The 26,004-nt window shown below is 45.1% G+C and overlaps 1 protein-coding gene and 1 long non-coding RNA gene across 2 annotated transcripts in view; one reads left to right on the forward strand and one right to left on the reverse strand.

The window, feature by feature from the left end:
• Window positions 1–2,640: 2,640 nt before the first annotated feature.
• Window positions 2,641–7,566, reverse strand: LOC142071903 (uncharacterized). The gene is made up of 3 exons (XR_012668127.1): window positions 7,250–7,566; window positions 3,262–3,397; window positions 2,641–2,726 (listed from the first exon to the last, which is right to left on the reverse strand). It is a non-coding gene; the product is annotated as an uncharacterized LOC142071903 (long non-coding RNA).
• The window catches only part of TMA16 (translation machinery associated 16 homolog), a 51,142-nt gene continuing 31,868 nt past the window's right edge, over window positions 6,731–26,004 (forward strand). Inside the window, exons 1-3 of the mRNA XM_048847606.2 lie at window positions 6,731–6,937; window positions 12,144–12,256; window positions 25,843–25,880. Coding sequence (XP_048703563.1) covers window positions 6,935–6,937; window positions 12,144–12,256; window positions 25,843–25,880 — 154 coding nt within the window. The 5' untranslated portion in view covers window positions 6,731–6,934. The remainder of the gene's footprint in view (window positions 6,938–12,143; window positions 12,257–25,842; window positions 25,881–26,004) is intronic.

The raw sequence follows: 26,004 nt of genomic DNA on the forward strand, positions 1-26,004 counted from the left end.
GGGTTACAGTTGTCTCTTCATATGGTTAAAGCATAGTTCTGTGTTACAGCATGGGAGGCATCCAGCTGTATAACTGTGGTGATGCTTCCTTGGGGTACCCAGGGTTGTGAAGCACCTCACTACCACCTGCCCTTAATGTGAGGCCTTGTCTGTGGCTGGCTCTGAGTCAGCTCCCCATCCGCACTGGCAACACAAGCACTCCTCTCTATACCTCACAGATCCTGCTGTCACTCTGCTGGTTAACAACAGGCACAGTTCAGTCCTCAGAGTATCTCCCTGGACCAGCCTCTGCTCCACTGGATATTCACCATATCCACCGATTCACTGCTTCCAAAGAAACAGTATACCCCAGTTTACCAGTTCCACCTCAGATTACTGCTACGCTTAACTCACAGCACTTAGATTTGCTTATGGTGAAATCACATTTTTTAAACAAAGTATAAAGATTCAACTGGTAACAAGTAGCAGTATTGGAAACAAATGGTTACATATAAAATAAAATAATAAACACTCCATTCTAGAGCCTAGACTTCATTAACAAGATATTCTCATATCTAATCCTCACTTGAAATCCTTGCAGCGCTTTACAGCAAGGCAGGCTGTGACTCTTCTTTCATGAGACGTGCATGCTGTCAATTTGACTCCTAGGTGCAGGAGTCAGTGTGTCTCTTTGCATTCCAAGATATATCAGACAAATCCTTTGTCCTGATTCATAAACAGGACCCTTCCCCACTGCTGTTTGTTTCTTCTTACAGATTTCCTCTTTTGTAGATTTCACAATCTGTCAATTCACACCCGGCTCAGTGAAAATAGGCATACAGGGTGAAGCATGTGATATAGAGGTGGTCAGCCAGGGAGATGTGTGTCAGTTACCTCCTACCTGAGAGAAACTTCTTCAAAGTATGTACCTTTCTGGTGACCAACCTTAACTCCAAGACCTTAAGCACATAATTTTCAGTATAGATATAACTCCTTAAATATTACCCACACATACATTTTGCAATGATTATGATGACCAGTAGGCTACTGACTCTTGTTAGAGACCTCACATTCCATCCTTCGGTGAAGTACCATGCAGATATCCAACCCAGGGGATCCCTGTAAAACCCTATTACCCCCATGACCTCTGCCAACTGGCACCAAGGGTTCCTAGGTCACAACTGTCCTTGAAATGCTATAGCCCAGAGGTTCTCAAACTTCATTGCACTGTTCTGACAACAAAAATTACTACATGACCCCAGGAGAAGGGGCCAAAGCCTGAACCCACCTAAGCCCTGCAGCCCTGGGTGTGGCGGGGAAGCCAAAGCCTGATCCACACCTCCCTCAGCTGGGGAGCCAAACCTGAAGCCCAAAGGCTTCAGCCCCAGGCAGGGGGCCTATAGCCGGAGCCCCACCACTCAGAGCTGAAGCCCTCAGGCTTTAGCTTCGACCCTAGGCAGTGGGGCTCAGGCTTCGGCTTTGGCCCCAGGTGGTGGGATTCGGGCTTTGCGCCCCAGCAAATCTAAGCCAGCCCTGGTGACCCCATTAAAATGGGTTCACGATGCACTTTGGGTTGCCAATCCACAGTTTGAGAACTGTTGCTGTAGCCTGTTCTGTCCAAGGCTGTAGCACAATTTGAAACAGAGTTAAAATGCAGCTGGGCCTGATTTTCAACTCAGCTACATTGGTGTAATATGGTAAAAATCCATTTAAGTCAAGGGAGTTATGCTAGCATAAGGTAACGTGACCGAGGTGAGAATCAGGCCTGGTTAGGATCAACGTATGCTACAAAATGGTATTAGAATAACAGCCGTGTTAGTCTGTATTCGCAAAAAGAAAAGGAGTACTTGTGGCACCTTAGAGACTAACCAATTTATTTGAGCATAAGCTTTCGTGAGCTACAGCTCACTTCATCGGATGCATACTGTGGAAAGTGTAGAAGATCTTTTATACACACAAAGCATGAAAAAATACCTCCCCCCACCCCACTCTCCTGCTGGCAATAGCTTATCTAAAGTGATCACTCTCCTTACAATGTGTATGATAATCGATTATCATACACATTGTAAGGAGAGTGGTCACTTTAGATAAGCTATTACCAGCAGGAGAGCGGGTTTGTGTGTGTGTGTGGGGTGGGGGGTGAGAAAACCTGGATTTGTGCTGGAAATGGCCCAACTTGATTATCATACACATTGTAAGGAGAGTGATCACTTTAGATAAGCTATTGCCAGCAGGAGAGTGGGGTGGGGGGAGGTATTTTTTCATGCTTTGTGTGTATAAAAGATTTTCTACACTTTCCACAGTATGCATCCGATGAAGTGAGCTGTAGCTCACGAAAGCTTATGCTCAAATAAATTGGTTAGTCTCTAAGGTGCCACAAGTACTCCTTTTCTTTTTACAAAATGGTATTGTGTTTAACTATGTTGGGAGACAATTCTGTGGTAACTGGATTTCCTAAACTGCTTGTCTGTAGTGTAAATGGCCCCATGTAGCTGGTCATTAAATGTTAATTGAGAGAAGACTTAATTCCTCGATATGTTAAAAATAATAATTTGAAAAATTAACATAAGAATTAAATGTTCAGAATATTTTGAATTAATATGAATGCAAAATTTGTTTAATAAGAAGCAAGTTATTAATACAGTCATTTCTGCCTTTCTTCAGAATAACCACATTTAGTTGTCATTGAAATAAATGCACCTTGCCAAGTTGAAGTCCAAAGGTGACTCAAAGCTTTTCTGCAGTTTCTGGAAACAATGTGTATAAGGAGGAAAATTAGTCCCTTTCCATACTTATTCTGTTTTCTTTAAAAAAAAATAAATACAAAAATATTATGATAATACACTTTTATCTTTCTCCTACATCTTTATACATTTCCTTTGTCTCAGACAGAAAAACAGACTTTGCAGGTTGTGTCTGGGAGAAGTTACTTGTAACTAGATAGTATTTCTATTTTATTTCTAATATAATTGTCACATTGGCTACATTATATTATTAGCCTTGTTTGGTGTTTGATCCTCATTGCCACACAGGTGAAAGTAAGAATTTCCAGTGAAATTCTTACATCCAGTAAAATCCTAATAATTCAGAATATATATAAATAATTTGTGGAAGCATCTTTCTAATATAACCTCATTCTTTCTCATGTATCATAAATGGGAAATAAGTGCAAATAAAAAGACTACATTCCTCAGTATAGTCATTACATATTGAAGTCACATACTACCCCATATTCTGTATTATTTCAAATCCACATACTGTTGTAAGTGCTATGGGCCATACCTTTCAGCTCTTATGCAAAAAAGTAGGAGTAGTCCTCATGCCCGCATAGTTCCACTGATTTCAACTGGGCTACCAGTGTGATTAAGGACTTTTCTCAAGGGTTGCAGGACCAGGTATTCAGATGTCCTGAGTTGGTCTTGGAAGGTAGACGTTTATGAGAGTAAAGGGGAGAAAAAATAACACAAAATAGGAAAAGAATGGCTGAGTAGGGCATATAGGTAGATAATAGATGTTCACAATAGGAGACAAGGGAGCCAGATCCCCAGCTAATGTAATAAACTATCAGAGCTCCATTGACTTAAATGGTAGTATGCTAGTTTACCCCAGCTGAGGAGGTGGCCCAAGAATCTTTTTTTAAAGTGAACTCTTTTAGTAAATGAAAGAACAGTATCTTTAGGACATTTATTCTATGGAGAATGATCTTAATATTCTCACTCTATATCAGACACTGAACTAGCTCAAGATATTTTACTATAATTTCCTTGAGAGAAGTTGTGTAAGCAGATATGTCACACAAACACTGAAGCTATAATATCTTCGTTAGATAAATGCTGCCATGACAGACTAAATGAATGGTGTCTTGGCATAATGTTGCCAAAGTAATCTATCAGGATGCAGTTGCCAAGCTAATCTATCAGGATGCTCTTCTGACATACCTGACGAATGTTATAGTAGTACTCATAGATGCCGGAACTAAGGGTGCTGGGGGTGCTGCTGCATCCCTGGCTTGAAGTGGTTTCTGTCATATATAGGGATTTACGATTCAATGGCTCTCAGCACCCCCACTATAAAAATTGCTCCAGCACCCCTGGTGGTACTTAGTTTGAAAATGCTATTTAAATGCTATATGTTTGAAGCACTTTACACAGATGGGTATTATTATCATCCCCATATCACAAATGGGTAAACTAAGGCTGTAAGAAATTAAATATTTTAAAACTTTTACTTCTGGACTCTATCCACTGGTTGGTGGAGAGAGCCAGTCATGGTTGTTGGCATTTATGTTTTGTGATAGGACCTATAACCCAGTGAGCTATTTTGGGACTTAGAAGCGGCATTATAGTAGTCCCTCAATCCCAAACATTCAGAAAGAATAGTCACCTCATTAAATGACCTGGGGCCAGGTGTGAGAAGAGGCTGAAATCTGGCTGACCTGACTGCCTGCATGCGGGTCCGGGGCACTGAACTGTGTTGCTGTGTGGAAGCACTATTCCTGGAGGAATTCTGTGCCACTACACATGTTGAGAATTTATGTCCCCTGCAGATTTCTTTGCTTCCCTGCAGAAAAAATGACTTTCTGACAGGGAAGTAAAGGGAAGTCACAAGAGCAGTCATGCATTCCTCCCCAGCAATATGTTTTAGGTGCTTAGGGCAGACGCAGAGAGGTAAATTATTGTGAGGCAGAGGGTGGGACTGGGGAAAACCTGGTTGGTGGCTCCTACCCTGTGCTGGGCTCAGCTGCTCGTTCTAGCTGGGTTGGGGAGACAGGACTTCCTCTTCCCCTGCACCGCATCCAGGGCTGGGTCAGACCCACCCCCAGATTTCTCCCCCAGCCGCAGGAAGCTCTGCGAACTCCCCTCCCCCAACTTCCTGCACCCATTGCTCCTCGGCTGCAGGGGGGAAAGATTCCTGTATAGGGAAATGCTCCACCATCCGCCTAAGCTCCATGGATCCAGACCCCCTCTTACCCAGACCCTCCTGCAGAGCCTCAGAACCCTCCTGCACCCCAATGAGCCCCACTCCCCCTGCACCTGGACCACCCCAATGAGCCACCCACACCAGGATCTGCACCCCACCAAGCCTCAACCAGCTGCACCTGGATCCCCATCCCACAGAGCCCTACTCCCCCACATCTTTATTCCCTGCTGAGCCCCCCCCTGCCAAGCTCTATCCCCCACAGACCCCCCTGCTGAGCCACAACCACCTTCATCTGGACTCCCCTGCATAGAATCATAGAATGTCAGGGTTGGGAAGAGACCTCAGGAGGTCATCCAGTCCAACCCCCTGCTCAAAGCAGGACCAATCCCCAAATAAATCATCCCAGCCAGTCCAATTACCGTTGTACCCAGATCATCCCAACAAGCCCGTGCACCCAGATCCTCCACTGAGTCACCTGCACCCAGATTGCCCCACACAGAACCCACAACCTACACCTGGATCCCCACACACTAAGCCCCTCCACACTTGCATCCTGCTTTGCTGAGGCTGCCTGCCCGCACCTGGCACAGAGGGGCAGCGCCCTGGGGTGTTTCTGGGGCAGGCCTGGTCAGGGTTGGGTTCAGCCTCACCATTGAGTCCTTGGGGGGGGGGGGGGGGGCTGCACAGTGATCACCTATCTCTGTGCAGCCAGTTGTTAAGGAAAAGTTAGCACATGTGACTCCATTTTGGTTTGGGGCCCACCATTGTCTAAAAGCAAGCACATCATGCACCAGAAGGAGTGTTCCTTAGATATTGCATTCCTGTGAAAATCCTCCTCCTTGTCTCCAGCCTGCCTTGACTCCCGGTATCTGTTCTTTGTCTGTCCCTAACTCCCTATCTCCTGGCCTTTGACGTGAGGCCTCCCATCCTGATAATAAAAGTTACTGATGCATTGCTTTAGGACCATGCTGTGTAATTAACATACTGGTATAGCACGAGGAATGCACCAAGCAGGGATAGGTGGTAGATAAGACAAGGGTTTGTTTATTGGCTAAGGTTTCCGATGCACGAGGACAACATGCTTTGCTAAGAGGTATATAACCTTTGTATAATCTGTATTCGGGGTCCCCTCCTGGCTAGTAGGGGGGCACCACGCTCGAGTGTAATAAACCTGGTGTTTTTGGGAACTCTGCAGTTGTGGACTTTGTTTATGTGCCTCAGCCTAGATTCGAACTGTGCATGACCTATCAGGTATAATTCGTAGCATTTGTGTGCATGTCCTACCAGGTGTAATTCACAGCAGTTGTGTGCGTATCCTATCAGGTATAATTTGCAGCAGTTGTGTGTGTGTCCTATCAGGTATAATTCGTAACACAGTGGCCTATGCACCCCAATGCGATGCTGGAGCCTCCACATTTATTTGATAAATAAAATTTTGCAGAATTTTAAAATATTGTGCACAGAATTTTTATTTTTTTAGTGCAGAAGTAAAGCACTGAGAACTGCTGACTTCCTCGGTCTGTTTGCTAGTGTTAAGGACACATTTGCTTTGGACCATTATTACTGTATTATCAACTGCTGCTCCTGATGGGGAATCAGTCAAGTGGCAACAGTTTCCCACAACGTCCTTAATAAAAATTGGTTTCCTTTTGAGATTTTTCGAGGAAAACGGTGCTCTGCGGGCCGGAGCTGGCCCACACCCGCGCACGGGGTTGTGACTTGTTTTTTCCTCCAGCCCTGTTCTGGGTAGCGCGCGGCTGGGGGTGAGCAGGAAGGGCGGGCCCCTCACCCGCTGGGGCGACGCGCCCGGAACGCCCAGGCCGCAGCCCCTGGGGACGCTGGCGAGGACCGGGACGCGGCGCCGGGCCAGCGACGGGATCACCGAGAGCGGGCGGAACGGGACGCTCGGGAGCGAGGCACCGAGCCGGGCTCTTTTCCCGGCGGACCGGACGCCCAGTTCCGGCTTTTGCAGAGGTGCCCCCCTCCCCCGCGCCACGCACGGGTCGCCGTTGCCTGCTCGCTCGGCGGACGCGCCATGGTGAGTGCGGGGGTGTCGCCTGTTGCGCTGCCGGGCCCCAGCTCAGCGGGGGGCGCGCAGAGCGGCCGGGGTGAGCAGCGGGGTCTGTGCGAGGCACCAGCACCCGCCCCGGGGCGACACCAGGGACCGCGGCGCTCGGCCCCTGCGGGGGAACCAGCACGTGCGGAGCCACGTGCACAAACATCGGAGCCCAACACGTCCGCGCTCGCCGCAGAACCGCGGTGCCTCGCCGCCTGTCCGGGGAGCGAGCGAGGAGCTTCCCCGGGGGCAGGTGCCTTCCCCAGCGCCCGCGGCACGGGCCCCTCTGCCTACCTCTAAAGCGGGCTCAAGCCCGTGCTGGAGGCAGGGAGGAGCCGTGGGGCTGCTGGCAGGTTACATTGGAACGGGGGCGTTGGGGTGTCTGGAAAGGTCGTTCGTTGCCTCTGTGTGTCCGCGTCCTCCACCTGGTGCCCTGCAACAATCTACTTTCCCTTACGGTTACTCTGCGCTTTGAAATCGTTCAAGCCTGGGAACTCCGCAAGGAATTCACTTAAGGGATCCCGCCGCTCCCCTGCGGCCAGACAGTCCTTCATTACCCGCTGTTCGCTCCACCTGCCTTACCCGCACACCCACTCTTAACCTTCCCCACTGCAATTTGAAAATATATATACAAACAAAGACCAAAATAACAAGTAATCAGGAGATCCTAACATGCTGCCCTTGCTACGCCTCTTTTCAATCTATTCATTTCCAGCATATTAAAATACCAAAATATAGACTTGTTTAGCTCAATATGAAGACTATAGATAAGATTTTTTCAAAATCAGGTGGGGGTGTTGGACATATAATCCCTACTGATTTCTAATAGAAATTAAATATCCAAGTTGCTTAGATAGAGTTGGGAGTCTGTTGCTACACCATATTATTAAAAGTACAAACTTGCAAAGTTTGTGTTTAATATACAAAGCTGTGCAATGCACACATTTCGTAATAGATAATTTATTTCAGCTGTATTCATAAAAATATTGTTTTACCTCAGCATACTACAGGATAAGAGAACTAATAAATCTATAGCATAACTTGGTATACCCTGGGACTATATTCTTTTCAAAATCTTTACTCCTTTAATAACAATTAGAAATACTGTTGCATATATATTTTTATTACAGAGAAAGGAGTAAGGTTTAGGTGTAAGTCTTACTTTCTATTCTGCCGAGTTTTTCTACATGCCTAATGTAAGCAGTCCAAATGGTTTAAGTCATAGAATCATAGGATTGGAAGGGACCTTGAGAGGTCATCTAGTCCAGTCCCCTACACTCAAGGCAGGACAAAGTATTATCTTGACCATTCCTGAGAGGTGTTTGTCCAACCTGCCCTTAAAAATCCCCAATAGTGGAGATTCCACAACCTCCCTAGGCAATATATTCCAGTGCTTAACCACCCTGACAGGAAGTTTTTCCTAATGTCCAACTTAAACCTCCCTTGCTGCAATTTAAATCCATTGCTTCTTTAAGCCCTATCCTCAGAGGTTAAGAAAAACAATTTTTCTTCCTTCTCCTTGTAACAATCTTTTACATACTTGAAAACTGTTATCATCTCCCTTCTCAATCTTCTATTTTCCAGACTAAACAAACCCTGTTTTTTCAGTCTTCCCTCATAGGTCATGTTTTCTAGGTCTTTAATAATTTTTGTCGTTCTTCTCTGGACTCTCTCCAGTTTGTTCACATCTTTCCTAAAATGTGGCGTCCAGAACTGGACACAATACTCAGGCTGAGTCCTAATCAGCGGGGAGTCGAGTGGAAGAATTGCTTCTTGCCTTGCTTATAACACTCCTTTAATATATCCCAGAATGATGTTTGCTTTTTTTTGCAACAGTGTTAGCTTGTGGTCCACTCTGACCCCCAGATACTTTTTCACAGTACTCTTTCCTAGGCAGCCATTTCCCATTTTGTATGTGTACAACTGGTTGTTCCTTAAATGGAGTACTTTGCATTTGTCCTTATTGAATTTCATCCTATTGACTTCAGACCATTTCTCCAGTTTGTTCAGATCATTTTGAATTTTAATCCTATCCTCCAAAGCACTTGCAACCCCTCCCAGCTTGGTATTGTCTTCACCCTTTGTAAGTGTAGTCTGTATGTCATTATCTAAACCACTGATGAAGATATAGAGCAGAACTGGACCCAGAACTGATCCCTACGGGACCCCACTCGTTACGCCCTTACAGCGTGACTGTGAACCACTGATAACTACACTCTGGGAATGGATTTCCAATCAGTTTTGCACCCACCTTATAGTAACTCCATCTAGGTTGCATTTCCCTAGTTTGTTTGTGAGAAGTTCCTGTGAGACAGTATCAAAAGCTTTACTAAAGTCAAGATAATCTATTTTGTTTATATGCTTATGGGGAATTCCTCTAAAATAGGTATTTTAGCTTTCAAGGCCAAATATTCAAAATAGCCTTATAGCCCGCCCCCAGAGTTGTACCTGCAGTTTGGCATGTGCAAATTCAGCAGGTGTATTTGATTTTCCTACTGTAAGTGTGGGGACTAGGGAAACTAGTGTAATAAAATTATACATTGTCATATTTAATGGTGTCCACTGACACACATTCCAATTTGCAAACTTTTCTTTCTCCACTTAAAAAAAATTTTAGTAATTTTTGATTCTAGCCGTGAATAAAATCTGTTGTTGTACAGCAGAGCGTACTTTAAAAACTCTTCCATTAATTGCAGGTTCTTTAACCAGGCCATTTTTTAAGCTGTTCTATCATCAGAAAAGGCAATTTAAAACATGTTGCAGAAGTTGGAATAGGATCAGTGTTCTGTTAAATGCTCAGGTAGTAAATTGGTTCTTTCCTTTTCTACGTTAAATCAACAGGACAGAAAATCATTCTGTTATAGAGACTATAAACAAACAAAAGTTAAATGAACATAACAAACAGGATTGCAGCTAGAGGTCTTCCCTGTCTGTAGAAGACGCACACCAAACAGGGAGAATGAAAAACTAACAAGTGGTAGTAAATATGTTAACTGCTTCTGAATCAGTCCATTTCAAGGAGTATCTGCAGGGAGTTGTCTGGATGAATTAGTTAAGATAAATAGATATGAAAGCGTTTGGTGAAAGTTTTTAATTTGTACTTTCTGCATTGTTGATCAAGGTACAGCAACTGAAACGTATCTGTTTTTCTGGACACTTTTGGCTCAAGTTTTGAGCAAGTAGTCGGCTTGTATGTGTATTGCTGTTTCACAGTTGTATTTCAGTGTGTTTCTGAACTGGATGGGCAAATGAGTCTAGGATTGTTAGCAATGACTTGACGAGAGCAATTATCTATGTTTTTCTAGACTTCCCACCACTATTCTGTTTAGAAACTGCAATCCTAAACTGAAAAATTTCTGTTCCAGTCTTGTGGGTAGAAGGCTGTGCCAAATTACATCACATTTTTGTGATGTGGACTAGAATAAGGCCATCAAACTGCAATTCCATTTCAAAGCCAGAAAAACTTTTTGTTTCAGATTTTGAAAATAGATATTAAAAATGAGTTCAGCACCATGGGTTCCAGTCAACTCTTGGTTTTAAACATTTAATTTCTCCTATGTTTTATCTTCTTGGCCCTTACGCAGCACGGTGACTTAGGACAGAAGCATGCAAGTGTGTAGTTGATCACCTGATGCTAATGTCACTTGTGTGGTAGCAGAGGGTGTTGAAGCCCTCAAGCTAGATTTGGAATGCATATACAGCAGTTCATTAGTACAGATTCTGCCTGATCCACATTGTGATGCCCCCAACAATGGAAACTACAGAGCTTCCTATTTATGTTTTGTTTTTCTGTGATGTTACAAAACAAGTTCATGTTGCAGTATGTTTTTAAGTGCCCTGTATATATGTAACCAAATAGAATACAATATAACTTGCTCTTTGGCCAGGAGTAAGTTATTATGGCACAGTGGTGTGCGTAAGATTCAAGAGGAAAATTCCTTGCTGCTTATGGCATGATTTTAAAAAAAAAACAAAAAAACCTGCCTTGTTTATGTTGCTGTTGCTTCCAGTTTGGCATGAAATTGGGCTGAAGTCACATGAGCAACAATAGTTGGCTATTAATACCTTCTTTAAATTAGTGGAGCTTCAGGGTGTCTTCTCAAGAAGTGCTAGAGGAAGCAGTGTATGCAAATTTAAATCATCACAGTAATAAACTTGTGAACACTAGTGCAGGATCACTACTTTATGACCAAGCTTACTCTTGTTTTCTTTCTTCCCTATATATTCCTCAATATCACACTCCTTAGTAGTCTTTCCATTAATTTTTTGGGGCAACCTTCAAACTTCAAAACAAAAAAACCAACAACAAAAAATTGAGAACTGAGAAATGGAGTGGTGTGGGGATGAGGCTTGCGATGTATTCCTTTTCAAAAAGAGCCCCTTCCTGTAACCCGAATGTTTGTTTAAGATGTTTTTCTTTAGAACATATACAAATGCACTTGAATCACTGACACTGCAGAAAGCTATAACTTTATCTCTATTTGTAAAAGTCCTTTAGTACAGAAGTGACCAAGATGGAGCATTGTATTTTGACAGGTTTCAGAGTAACAGCCGTGTTAGTCTGTATTCGCAAAAAGAAAAAAAAAAATGACATGTAGTCTCTGTGGGTGGCAGCTGCAGTCTGGTTCCTTCTGTGCAAGTTAAATGGGTTCCTGATAAGGGTTTAAATGGAGCCGTCAGTTGGGCAAAGTTTAAATTAGGGTATACTGGAAATTGCATCCTTGTTAGGAGAGGTAATTTAAAGTTTCCTCACCACTGAGCTCTGTAAGAAGGAAGGTATTTTCTGTTTGTAGAAGAGTAGCAGCCTGTAACAAATTTTATATCTTTTTTTAGTTCAGAGTTGATGTGTGTTATAACTGCATGCTTGCTTCAGCCATCAGTTTGTATGCCTGATTTTCATATTGCATGTGCTGTGTTGGAATCTGAACTTGGGAGTCTGCATTTTATTATTCTCGGTAACACAAGGAGTAACAAGAATATAACTTATACAAGCCCACCTAAACCCACTGTATGAATTTTGGACCTTCTGAGGTGTCAATGCATGCTCTTTCAAAGAGAGTCACTCAAGATAAGGTGCTGCTGGCTTCCCTTTGAGCAGTCTTTTACTCTGGTTGCAGTAGCTTATGAGACACTTTGTGAAGGAAACTGAAAAGTGTCTCATTTTATTCCTTGTTGTGTTTCATTTCAGCCAAAAGTACCAAAGGGCAGAGGAGGAGGGCAAGAGAAAAAAGTCATCCATCCTTACAGCAGAAAGGCTGCTCAGCTTACGAGAGAAGCACACAAACAGGAAAAAAAGGAAAAGTGAGTTAATTTTTACTGATGTTATTCAATGTGGGGGAAAGGGAGACTAATTCTGTGTTTTTTAAAAGTATTATTTTGAGTCTGAATTTCAGGAAAGTGGGGAACACGAAATTTGGAACCTTTTTTGGTAAGTGGTTAAAACTAGGAGTAATTAATAAGATGAATTTAAAACAAAGATAATTAGGCTGAATATTAGGCATTATTTCCTAATAGTGAGACTGTTAGTGTGTAGAATAACATTGCTTGGAAGCTGATAGAAGCTTCAGCACAGGAATAATGTAAAATTAAATTAGACAACCTGATTTATTAGAAAGTCAAGGTACCGAATCATAGGAATGTAGGATTGGAGGGGACCTGAAGAGATCATCTAGTCAATGCCCTTGCACAGAGACAGGATTAAGTAAACAGGATTAACTAAAATGTAAGATCATTGCATAAAACTTGAACGTAATGCCAAATTCTGCCAGATTATTTTCAGAACTTTTACTTACACTATCAATCTATTTACCAAAGTACTTTTTAAAATGAGTCTGATTAACACGTGACTGGTAATTGACATGGAGCTTTTCACCTGGTTTGAATCTACTACACGTTGACACTGACAATAAGTTTGGTTCAGATTCTGTTTCTTACTACAAGTGTCCAGATGACAGAAAACACCAAGATAGCTGGCATATTTTGTAGCCTTGCAAAAGGAGGGAAAGACTGAATGAGAATAGAGCCTGAATAATTCATCTCTAGAGGTGGTCCCTGCATCTTTTATCCTGCTGTTTTATGGGATCTTCCCCCACCCCCCTTCTGTGGGGCTAGCCAAGGGCACTGTGGTGAGAGGGATAGAGTTTGCCTAGTGCAGGCAGGGTAGAACATTTGGTGAAGAATTCTGATTGTCCCTACTGCTGAAACTCCTTTGTGCCATGGTAATCTGATCTCCTGGCATAACAGCCTCTCTCTTCTGGGAACAAATCTTTTCCTCAAGCTGGGAACTTTTTTTTAGGGTTGCTTCGTGCTTTAGAGGTCTGCTTGTTGGCATTTTAAATGTCAATATATATTAGAACAGCTCTGGGAGATTCTCTGCTACTGCACGTTTTATCTATTAAATGTGTGGTTAGAGATGACCAGGACAGTTAATCTGGCTTTTCACGAACTACTATATTTAAATGTTATTAGGGTTATGAGACAATAGTAACCAACCAGGAAAATTAAACTTCAATGTAAAAAAGAGTGGACTCACCGCTGCAGCGCCTTCTGGCAGCTCTCTCCCCATCTGGCACCCCAACAGCCACACTAGTCCTCCAGTGGTCCACGTCTTCCCATGACTCTGCCCTTCAGGCAGGTCACAGTTTAACTCCATCTCTTCCAGGGTATTAGAGTCCAAAAACAAATGAATATTACAAACTCAAATCCAGGGTAATCTGAGAAGTTCCAATGCAATGGAATGGGTTACCTAGGGAGGTGGTGGAATCTCCATCCTTAGAGGCTTTTAAGGCCCGGTTTGACAGAGCCTTGGCTGGGATGATTTAGTTGGTGTTGGTCCTGCTTTGAGCAGGGGATTTGACTAGATCACCTCCTGAGGTCTCTTCCAACCACTGTTCCCTCTAAGCTGTGCATGTGTGTGCATAAACCCCTTGCAAATGGAAAAACACCGCACGCACAAAAATTTGCACAGAAGAAATTTTTTGCGCACACGGCCTGTCAAAAATTAGAGGGAACATTGCTTCTAACCCTAATATTCTATGATTCTAAGTCTTTGACAGAGTCACACCCCACCCTGCCCAGGATTTCTCTTCATGCAACCAGTCCTTTTAATTAGTCTTTCTGGGCTGGTTGTCCCATCTGCTTGGAGGTTCATCCATGCAGTAAGCTCTCTCAGACTCTTGCTTGAAACAAGGCTTCCCTTACCAAGAGGAGTAGAGCGCTGCTCTCTTTCCTTGTCAACCCCAAACTGAGCTCTGCCACCTCCTTTTAATTCCCCTCCTCTCTCCTGACATCTGCTTCAGGTATAGAGGTGCAGGGCCAATTGGGACTACAGACCCTCATCAGTCCCCTCCTTGCCAGCATGGGGCCTGTCTGCCCCATCACAGGCTGTAAGTGATGGTAATAAATAGAGTAACAATAACCAGAATATGACTACATACTACCCTTGGGTTTAATTTGGTTTTGTTTCCAGAGTATGTGCTTTAAGTGTTACGGAAACCACACTTCTTGTGGAACCACGCGCAGAAGTAGGGTTTTATGGCTGAGTTAAGGATATTTGTGGAATTCTGACTATGAATTTCCTTTCTTTCCAATATTTGTGTTTAAGAACTATGGTGTTCTAACCATGATTTGAATTAATGGTATATGTGTAGGTTAGGGTTTTTTAAAAACTAATTTAGGAGCAAGACAATTGAAATAAATAATTGTAAAATATTTGAAAACTAGTATTCTATTGTGCAGGTTTAAGTGAAACTCCCACTTCAATAAAATGCCACTTTTTAAAAATAGCTTATTGCGGTTTATTTAACTGAGTCTCCTGAATTTGTGCTGCTGTCTTCTGCCTGTGCTTCCTTATTGTGTCTGCTTCTTCCTTTCTTGCTCATGTCAGCCAGCTCTCCTCAGCCTAGTACTTCTCGTTTTCCCCCTGTAGCAGTGAGTGCCATAAGCCCGCATACGGTATGGGCTAGTCTAGACTAGAATCACTACCGCAGCACAGCTGCAGTGCGTCTGGTGAGGGCGCTCTATGCTGTTGGGAGAGAGCTCTCCTGTCAGTGTAATCATTGCACCTGCACAAGCGGCGGTAGCTATGTCAGCGGGAGAAGCTCTCCCACCGACATTGCACTATCCACACTGGCAATTAGGTCAGTGTAACTTGCATTGCTCGGAGGGTGGGGTGTGTGTGTGTCTTAGTCACACCCTTCTGACTGACAGAAGTTATGCTGACATAAGTGGTAGTGTGTACAAGCTCTGTGTAGAGAGAACAGATGTGAAATGAGAAGTGGCTGAAATCCTAGAGACTGGAACACATGGATCTTCATAGCTGTCTTAGCATTTTTAAATAGATAAAATATATGTTCCACGCTTTTAAAAAATTGTCAGGTATCTTCGTTCTAGGGCTTAATTAATGTTTATGTAAAACCAAAGGCCCAACTAATAATATCGGTTTGGAAATGGAAATCTTCAAATAGAGGTGCCGGTGCAGTGTATATAGATGCAACTAAAATTATACTTGTCTCTTATGCCTGCCAACCAAGGATTTCACTGTACTTTGCAAACATCAATTAAGTATGCAGTGGAGAAAGTAACAAATACTAGAAAAGTAAAAATACTGTAGAATGACCACGAGTGAACTGTAAGTAATGCACAAGACTGCCACTGCCATCAGTATCAGATTGAGACTGCATTATGATCTTAGACCTACTTTGCCCAGTCTGAGGCTTGTCTACAGAGGAAAATTATCCTGGTATAAATTAAGGTGTGAATTTAAACTGATATGATTATACCAGTATAATCTGGTATAGACACTCTGATTTGGTATGTGTGCTCCTTCTTTCAGTTTAGCTATTGTTGTTTGGGAACAGGTTTAAACTAAACCAAGAAAAGACACTTTTATATTGGGAGTAAATAGGGAGGGTTGTATAGTATTACCAGTAAACCTTTGTCCTGTCAACAAAGCCTTAGGCACCTGTTAAAGGTTACATGAGCATATCTGTGCTGCACCTGATATAGGAAACCCTGCCACATGTGTCAGAATGCAGGAGACAAACCAGCTTCTGTAAACCAGTAATTTATCTGCCTGACACCTTTCATATTGCAATAATGAGAGGTCATTGTAGCCCTCCAAGCACAGGAACACCTTCTACAGCTAGCAGAGGAAGATGTAGCAATAGACTGACCTAATTAGACTATAATATAATTCAACAAACCAGACAACAGTACTTGCCGACGCTTGTTCCCAAGGCAACAAACACTGGTAAGTATTATCTGGCTGATGTGCTGAAGTGACTACAGTGCACAAAAATGTCTTAGAGAAGTTTTATGAAGTGCTTCTGTCTCCTGACACTATGCAGTTCGGGAGAATCTGCACTCACTAAAGTGTCTTCTTTGAGCCTCTCTGTATTATAGTGCAGGCAGAATGCCTTGGAATCCCAATTCTGTAGTGATGGACCCTTCTATTGTGAGTGGGTCCTCCAGGCAGTGAGACATGGAACCAGAATAATGCTAGAAGTCAGTGGTTCTCAACCTCTACAGATCACTGTACCCTTTTCAGGAGTCTGATTTGTCAGATTTGGAGCACCCACAGAATCGGCACCTATGACATGCACCCTCTTCTCTCCCCTATGTTTTATTAAAAATAACATGCCTCCGGTATGTACTGCCAAAAATACTTTTCTTACTCTCTATATAGACCTTTAGGGTCTTGGGCAGCTTTGCAGTTCTACTGAATAATTCTAAAGATATTTTAGCTTGATAGCGACTATTCATGTCACTGTTGCCAGGGAATTATTGCATTTGTCTGCACTGTAGAGCAAGGGTGGCCAACTTGTGGCTCGTGAGCCACAGGCGGTTCTCAACCTATTTACCATTGCGGGCTGCATATGCAGCTCTCTGTGTGTTACACGGGCCACATCCACACACTATCTACCAAAAAAAGGCTTAGTATTTAGCAATACGATTCAGCCCGATATAATACCTTTCATTTCAACACTGGCAAATGTCTACCAAGAGCATTTTAAATGAGCAAAATAAGTGAAAACATTAACTCTTAAAATTAATTAATTTGGGTGTCATGGCATGGTGTATTGCCACCCTAGATTCTAAACTGCTGCTGGCGGCACGGCTGGGCTGAGCACCCGGAGCCTGCCTGCAAAGCTCAGGAGCCCTGCCTGGTGTGGAGTGCCCACCAAGACAGGGACTGCTCCTCATGCACCCAGACCCTCCATCCAGGGACTGCCCCCCACCCCTCCCAGCCAGAGAATGCTCCTCTATCACCCAATCCCCTGGGACTATCCTCCCCAGCATCAAGACCCTCCCCCTCAATACTGGGCTGGGACACGTGCCTGCGATGCAGAGACAGGGTGCCCTGTCCAGGGCAGAACTGACGCCCTTCTTCCCCAGGGACTGCCACCTCCGGAATCCAGTCCCCCACCCAGGAATGGCCCTCCATGCACTCATTCCCCCACCTAGGGACTACCTCCCAGCAACTGCCTTCAGCACCCAGTCCCCCAGCACTCAACCCTTTCATCTCGGGACTGTACCTTGGTCTCTATCCCCCATTCAGGGACTGCCACCAGTCCTCCCCACATAGTCTGTCCCCTATGCATTGGCTGCAACTCAGCCCTCTGCACTCTCTCCCCAGTCCCCTGAACTGCCCTCCCTGTGGCCCTAGGTCAGTGGTTTTCAAACTGCGGGTTGTGACCCAGCACTGGGTCGCGGCGGCTCTGGTCAGCACCGCTGACCGGGCCATTAAAAGTCCTGTCGATGGTGCTGGCCAGCTAAGGCAGGTTAGTCCCTACCTGTTCTGACACTGCACTGTGCCCTGAAGCAGCCAGCATCAGGTCTGGCTCCTAGGCGGGGGGTGGTGGTGGTGACCGACTGAGGCTCCTCATGCTGCCTCTGCCCCAAGCACCGGCTCTGCACTCCCATTGGCCGGGAACTGGCCAACAGGAGCTGGGGGTGGTGTTGCCTGCAGTCGAGAGCCGCGCGGAGCTGCTTGCACACCTCTGCCTAGGAGCTGGACCTGCTGCTGGCTGCTTCCAGGGCGCAGCTCGGTCTGCGGTGCCAGGACAGGCAGGAAGCCTGCTTTAGCACCCCCGCTGACTGGGAGCCACTTGAGGTAAGCCCGCGCCCCAATCCCCAGCCTCAGCGCTGAGTCCCCCCAAATCCCAAGCCCCTTCCTGCACCCCATAGCCTCATCCCTCACCCCAGCCCAGAGCTTCGCAAACGTAGTTGGGTATGGGTGGGGTATGGGTTGGGGGGGGGGAAACAGCAGCTGTTTAACAGCCTGAAACAGGAAGCGAAGGAAAATTTATCCACTCAACTGTAGTTTTTAAGGTAGGATCAAAGAACCCAGCTTAACCTTTGGAGCCAGGGATGGAATTTATAGGAGAGAAAAAACCTCTTGACATGGAATCTGAGACATAAACATGGAACTTGCAGAGTAGAACCAAAGTTTAGTCTCAATTTTCAGAGTAGAATCTCAGTTTCATCTCTTCGCCATCCACCATATGCTGTCTGTCTTTTTGTTCTGAGTTTGTACAGCGCTTAGCACAATTGGGTCCTGGTCCATGTCTAGGGCTCGTAGGTATGACAATAGTACAAATTAATAATAATATCGGGTAATACCCATATTGCAAACAAAAAAAAGCCATCACCTTTACCGCTGCTTTTCAGTCTCCCCCCTTGCAGGGTCCCAAAGCCCAGGCTGGAACCCGAGCCCGAATGTCTACACTGCAGTTAAACAACCCCAGATAGCCCAAGCCCTGTGAACCTAAGTCAGCTGACACATGCAGCTGCAGGTGTTTAACAGCAGTGTAGACATACCTTAAGACACGAGGAGGGGACTGTTGGAGTGGCTAACTTGTGTGCATTTTTATCAGACTGCAGCCTGTTGTGATGGGCAACTGTTTCTCATTCCCACATCTCTCACTTGTGAAGTTCCTCATGGTTCAATCCTGCATTCAGAATGGTGGACCAGTTTGAGAAAGCTGCTAGTTTTGTGGATAAAAGCTCCTTTGTTGTCACTGCAACAACTTCCACAAGCCCTAATGTTCACTGGAAGAATTCCTTGTGTTAAGCTATTGACTTGAACATGCTACTTTAATTTCTAGGAGTCCCCTCATCCCTCCCCTGTTAGTGATTTCACAAAATGAAAGTGATATCCTTCCAGGAGTTTGGGATTTCTCATTTGGGATCTAAGCCCTGGTCTACACTAGGACTTTAGATCGAATTTAGCAGCGTTAAATCGATTTAAACCTGCACCCGTCCACACAATGAAGCCCTTTATTTCGACTTAAAGGGCTCTTAAAATCGATTTCCTTACTCCACCCCTGACAAGTGGATTAGCGCTTAAATCGACGTTGCCGGCTCGAATTTGGGGTACTGTGGACACAATTCGATGGTATTGGCCTCCGGGAGCTATCCCAGAGTGCTCCATTCTGACCGCTCTGGACAGCGCTCTCAACTCAGATGCACTGGCCAGGTAGACAGGAAAAGAACCGCGAACTTTTGAATCTCATTTCCTGTTTGGCCAGCGTGGCAAGCTGCAGGTGACCATGCAGAGCTCATCAGCAGAGGTGACCATGATGGAGTCCCAGAATCGCAAAAGAGCTCCAGCATGGACTGAACGGGAGGTACGGGATCTGATCGCTGTTTGGGGAGAGGAATCCGTGCTATCAGAACTCCGTTCCAGTTTTCGAAATGCCAAAACCTTTCTGAAAATCTCCCAGGGCATGAAGGACAGAGGCCATAACAGGGACCCGAAGCAGTGCCGCGTGAAACTGAAGGAGCTGAGGCAAGCCTACCAGAAAACCAGAGAGGCGAACGGCCGCTCTGGGTCAGAGCCCCAAACATGCCGCTTCTATGATGAGCTGCATGCCATTTTAGGGGGTTCAGCCACCACTACCCCAGCCGTGTTGTTTGACTCCTTCAATGGAGATGGAGGCAATACAGAAGTAGGTTTTGGGGACGAAGAAGATGATGAGGAGGAGGTTGTAGATAGCTCACAGCAAGCAAGCGGAGAAACCGGTTTTCCCGACAGCCAGGAACTGTTTCTCACCCTAGACCTGGAGCCAGTACCCCCCGAACCCACCCAAGGCTGCCTCCTGGACTCAGCAGGCGGAGAAGGGACCTCTGGTGAGTGTACCTTTTAAAATGCTATACATGGTTTAAAAGCAAGCATGTGAAAGGATTACTTTGCCCTGGCATTTGCGGTTCTGCCTTTGCAAAAGGTTTCTGGGGAGGGCAGCCTTATTTCGTCCTTCATGGTAGGACACTTTACCACTCCAGGCCAGCAACACGTACTGGGGAATCACTGTAGAACAAAGCATTGCAGTGTATGTTTGCTGGCATTCAACCAAAATCCGTTCACGCGGTGGGAGGAGGCAAAATGCGACCTTGTAACGAAAGCACATGTGCTATGTATGTAATGTTAACTTTCAAGGTTTACCCTGAAAGAGTGTAGCCACTGTTTTATAAAATGTGTCTTTTTAAATACCGCTGTCCCTTTTTTTTTCTCCACCAGCTGCATGTGTTTCAATGATCACAGGATCTTCTCCTTCCCAGAGGCTAGTGAAGCTTAGAAAGAAAAAAAAACGCACTCGCGATGAAATGTTCTCCGAGCTCATGCTGTCCTCCCACACTGACAGAGCACAGACGAATGCGTGGAGGCAAATAATGTCAGAGTGCAGGAAAGCACAAAATGACCGGGAGGAGAGGTGGAGGGCTGAAGAGAGTAAGTGGCGGGCTGAAGAGAGTAAGTGGAGGGCTGAAGACAGGGCTGAAGCTCAAAGGTGGCGGCAGCGTGATGAGAGGAGGCAGGATTCAATGCTGAGGCTGCTGCAGGACCAAACCAGTATGCTCCAGTGTATGGTTGAGCTGCAGCAAAGGCAGCTGGAGCACAGACTGCCACTGCAGCCCCTCTGTAACCAACCGCCCTCCTCCCCAAGTTCCATAGCCTCCTCACCCAGACGCCCAAGAACACGGTGGGGAGGCCTCCGGCCAACCAGCCACTCCCCCACAGAGGATTGCCCAAAAAAAAGAAGGCTGTCATTCAATAAATTTTAAAGTTGTAAACTTTTAAAGTGCTGTGCTTAAAGTGCTGTGTGGCATTTTCCTTCCCTCCTCCACCACCCCTCCTGGGATACCTTGGTAGTCATCCCCCTATTTGTGTGATGAATGAATAACGAATGCATGGCTGTGAAGCAGCAATGACTTTATTGGCTCTGCAAGCAATGATTAAAGGGAGGAGGGGAGGGTGGTTAGCTTACAGGGAAGTAGAGTGAACCAAGGGGCGGGGGGGTTCATCAAGGAGAAACAAACAGAACTTTTACACCGTAGCCTGGCCAGTCATGAAACTGTTTTTCAAAGCTTCTCTGATGCGTACCGCGCCCTCCTGTGCTCTTCTAACCGCCCTGGTGTCTGGCTGCGCGTAACCAGCAGCCAGGCGATTTGCCTCAACCTCCCACCCCGCCATAAACGTCTCCCCCTTACTCTCACAGATATTGTGGAGCACACAGCAAGCAGTAATAACAGTGGGAATATTGGTTTCGCTGAGGTCTAAGCGAGTCAATAAACTGCGCCAGCGCGCCTTTAAACGTCCAAATGCACATTCTACCACCATTCTGCACTTGCTCAGCCTGTAGTTGAACAGCTCCTGACCACTGTCCAGGCTGCCTGTGTACGGCTTCATGAGCCATGGCATTAAGGGGTAGGCTGGGTCCCCAAGGATACATATAGGCATTTCAACATCCCCAACAGTTATTTTCTGGTCTGGGAATAAAGTCCCTTCCTGCAGCTTTTGAAACAGACCAGAGTTCCTGAAGATGCGAGCATCATGCACCTTTCCCGGCCATCCCACGTTGATGTTGGTGAAACGTCCCTTGTGATCCACCAGAGCTTGCAGCACTATTGAAAAGTACCCCTTGCGGTTTATGTACTCGGCGGCTTGGTGCTCCGGTGCCAAGATAGGGATATGGGTTCCGTCTATGGCCCCACCACAGTTAGGGAATCCCATTGCAGCAAAGCCATCCACTATGACCTGCACATTTCCCAGGGTCACTACCCTTGATATCAGCAGATCTTTGATTGCGTGGGCTACTTGCATCACAGCAGCCCCCACAGTAGATTTGCCCACTCCAAATTGATTCCCAACTGACCGGTAGCTGTCTGGCGTTGCAAGCTTCCACAGGGCTATCGCCACTCGCTTCTCAACTGTGAGGGCTGCTCTCATCTTGGTATTCATGCGCTTCAGGACAGGGGAAAGCAAGTCACAAAGTTCCATGAAAGTGCCCTTACGCATGCGAAAGTTTCGCAGCCACTGGGAATCGTCCCAGACCTGCAACACTATGCGGTCCCACCAGTCTGTGCTTGTTTCCCGAGCCCAGAATCGGCGTTCCACAGCATGAACCTGCCCCATTAGCACCATGATGCATGCATTGTCAGGGCCCATGCTTTCAGAGAAATCTGTGTCCATGTCCTGATCACTCACGGGACCGCGCTGACGTCGCCTCCTCGCCCGGTATCGCGTTGCCATGTTCTGGTGCTGCATATACTGCTGAATAATGCGTGTGGTGGTTAATGTGCTCCTAATTGCCAAAGTGAGCTGAGCGGGCTCCATGCTTGCCGTGGTATGGCGTCCGCACAGAAAAAAGGCGCGGAACGATTGTCTGCCGTTGCTCTGACGGAGGGAGGGGCGACTGACGACACGGCTTACAGGGTTGGCTTCAGGGAGCTAAAATCAACAAAGGGGGTGCCTGTACATCAAGGAGTATTTCAGGCAGGACTGCACGGAGGGTTCCAATAAGAAATGGTGCACCTAAGTTATCGTTGTTATTGGAACAAGGAGGTTAGCCTGGCCTCTGATTGATACATGGCTAGATTTACCTCGCTGCACCTTCTCTGTGAGTGACTGCAGTGTGACCTAGAGGAATGAGTCCCCTAGACAGGGGAGGAGGCAAATGAGTACAAAACAAATCTGGTCTATTTCTTGTTTTGACCCACTCCATCTATCTTTTACATCTTTGGCTGGCAGCAGACGGTGCAGAAGGACTGCATGCCATCCACATCTCATGGCTGCTCGGCAGAAGATGGTACAGTACGCCTGCTAGCCATCCCCATCTCTTGCCTGCCTGGCAGAAGATGGTGCAATACGACTGCTAGCAATCCTCATCTCTTGCCTGCCTGGCAGAAGATGGTACAGTACGACTGCTAGCAGTCCGTATCGCCTGCCTGCTCACCATAAGACGGTTCAATAGGACTGACTGCAGGACTAAAGAGAATGACCTGGTCAAGTCACTCCAAATTTAGTCCCTGCGCCCATGTCTGCCCAGGCGCTCCCAGCCGACGCGGCCAGGAGCACCTCGGACACGATGAGGACGACTACCAATCGTATTGCACCGTCTGCTGCCAGAAGGCAAGGGGTTGCTGCTACTGTGCAGCAAAGCCGTACCGCGTCTGCCAGCACCCAGGAGACATAGGGTGACGGTTACCTGAGCGGGCTCCATGCTTACTGTGGTATGGCGTCTGCACAGGTAACTCAGGAAAAAAGGCGCGAAATGATTGTCTGCCCTTGCTTTCACGGGGGGAGGGAGGGAACGGGAGGCTGACGATATGTACCCAGAACCACCCGCGACAATGTTTTAGCCCCATCAGGCATTGGGATCTCAACCCAGAATTCCAATGGGCAGCGGAGACTGCGGGAACTGTGGGATAGCTACCCACAGTGCAACGCTCCGGAAGTCGACGCTTGCCTCGGTACTGTGGAAGCGCTCCGCCGAGTTAATGCACTTAATGCACTTAGAGCATTTACTGTGGGGACACACACACTCGAATTTATAAAACCGATTTCTAAAAAACCGACTTCTATAAATTCGACCTTATTCTGTAGTGTAGACATACCCTAAGGAGTTTCTCATTTGGGATCTACATGGCTTTAACCTCTACCCACTCCAATCTCCTCTTGCAGAGTACAGTGCCAATCATGTAAATAACGTGTTCTATGCTAACTTTTTTCATGAAAATCTGTTAATGTGAAGAGTTTCTATGAATGCACACACATAAATAATGCCTGTGTGCATTCAAGCACTCACCTGCCCACCCCTGAAAAAAAGAAACAACAAAAATTTTTAGTGGTTTTTGGATAGTAACCTACTACCAACTAACATGTACCTCATATGCAGCATTTACAGGCAGGGTGAAACTATATAGCTTACACTTTTAGTTAGGCTGCTTGTCTGTCTGACGTCCCAATTTTCTCCATGGCAACACTTCGTAGACATGCACTATTGTCTGTATGTGTTGTCATGTAAGGTATGGCAAACACTGAAGATGACTAAATAAAAATGCAAAGCTTCTGTTATAACTAATATGTAAAATAATGGGCTGACTTGTATTATTAAAAATATTTGAAGCACACAATTTTGTTTTGTAAAAACTGTATCATCTGCCCATGCTATTTCCTTTGTCCTGTCCTTTCATTGGTGTCTTTTTTCATGCTGTTACCTACAGATGGAATGAGATTGTTTTTTCTGTGCTCTCCTCCTTCAAAATCCTCCCCCTTTGCTTTGCTTCTCACCACGTGCTTCCAATTCTGTGCACTGCACTCCTTCCCTCTTTTCCTACAGCAGTCTCTATTTCAAACATTAGGTACAACTCACATTTTAATTTGTTTTAATATTAAATCCTTCCTTCCCTTCCTTTACATTTTCTGTGCTCATCACATTCCAGATTTGTCTAATTTAAAGTCTGCTCATCCTGCAAATCCTACACTCAGATGAATTCCATTGACTCATTTTTCTTTAAGCATTTTCATCTTTTAGCTGGCATTTATAAAATTGCTCTTACTTGTGAAATATTTAAAGAAATAAAAATAACTTCAACTTCTCCTACCCCCTGCTAAACTAATTTATTTAGACTCTACTACACAAAAAGAGTGTCCATCCCAGGTAGAGGATGCCCTAGGCATTTTGGGGCAGATTCTCAGCTCGTGTTAATTGTCATTCGCACTACTGAAGTCAGTGTCACTATAAGTTTATACCAGCTGAGGATCTGCTCCTTTATTTTGTATATTTTAATCGGACTCTTCTCCCATGTATAACTTTTGGAGAGTCTCCATCACACGGAGTAATACTGTTTTTAAAAGACCTAATAAAGCTTTAACATTGCTGTGTTAATCTGCCATTATTATAATGTTTTTTTCTGTGCTGAAGTAACAATAATTAGAACACTTCTGTATATTTTAACCTGTCTTGCTGGAAACAAAATTAGGACTGATGTGGGTCATTGCTGGGGATTGGACTGAGCTCTCCAGGGGTAAAATCATGAATCTCTACTACTGTACTTGAACAGCTCCTTTGGGTAGTAGCTCTAGGCGACTTGAATCTTTTGTAAACCAGCCACTAGAGTGGGGCATTTAACAAATACTGAACAACAGGTTATATATGCATCCTTCAGCATTGATGAGGTTTCAGTATATAACCCATAATTCAAAGAGAGTGAGAAAGAGAAAAACTCTTCGAGAACAGATGAAGAAAATCTTAGTGTAAAAGCCATTGGCTGGCTTTGTGACGATATCAAAACACTTATTTATATCTACTTGTCACAATAAAATGTTTATATTGTAGGGTCCAATAAATATCAAGAGGTCTTTTTACTCTGCCTTCACCTCCCTTCCACCATTTCTTTAAACAACGCAGTAGCGAAATGTTGGAAATAGTTTACTAAAATCTGAATTAACTGGTTTGCCTGGAGCTCTCACATAAAAAGGGAAATCAGAAGTTGTGACATTGGCAGGTTTTAGAAGTGGAATTGTGCTACAACATGTCTTCACCCAGCTTTTCCATTGATTTTTCTCTTGGGAAATGGTTGACTGGAGTGTGCACTTTGTCTTTTAGGTTGAAGAATGAAAAAGCCTTGCGTCTGAGTATTGTAGGTGAGTATCATAAGCTATTTGGTTGAAATCAAAATTAAGGTTTGTCCTATAACTTAGGTCTTACAGACTTTTGTGGGAAAAGGAATTCTATCCAATTGTTCTCTGTTTGGGGTAAGGACTGTCT

The sequence above is a fragment of the Caretta caretta genome, chromosome 4 (genome assembly GCF_965140235.1).
Source record: "Caretta caretta isolate rCarCar2 chromosome 4, rCarCar1.hap1, whole genome shotgun sequence".
Classification (NCBI taxonomy): Eukaryota; Metazoa; Chordata; order Testudines; family Cheloniidae; genus Caretta; species Caretta caretta.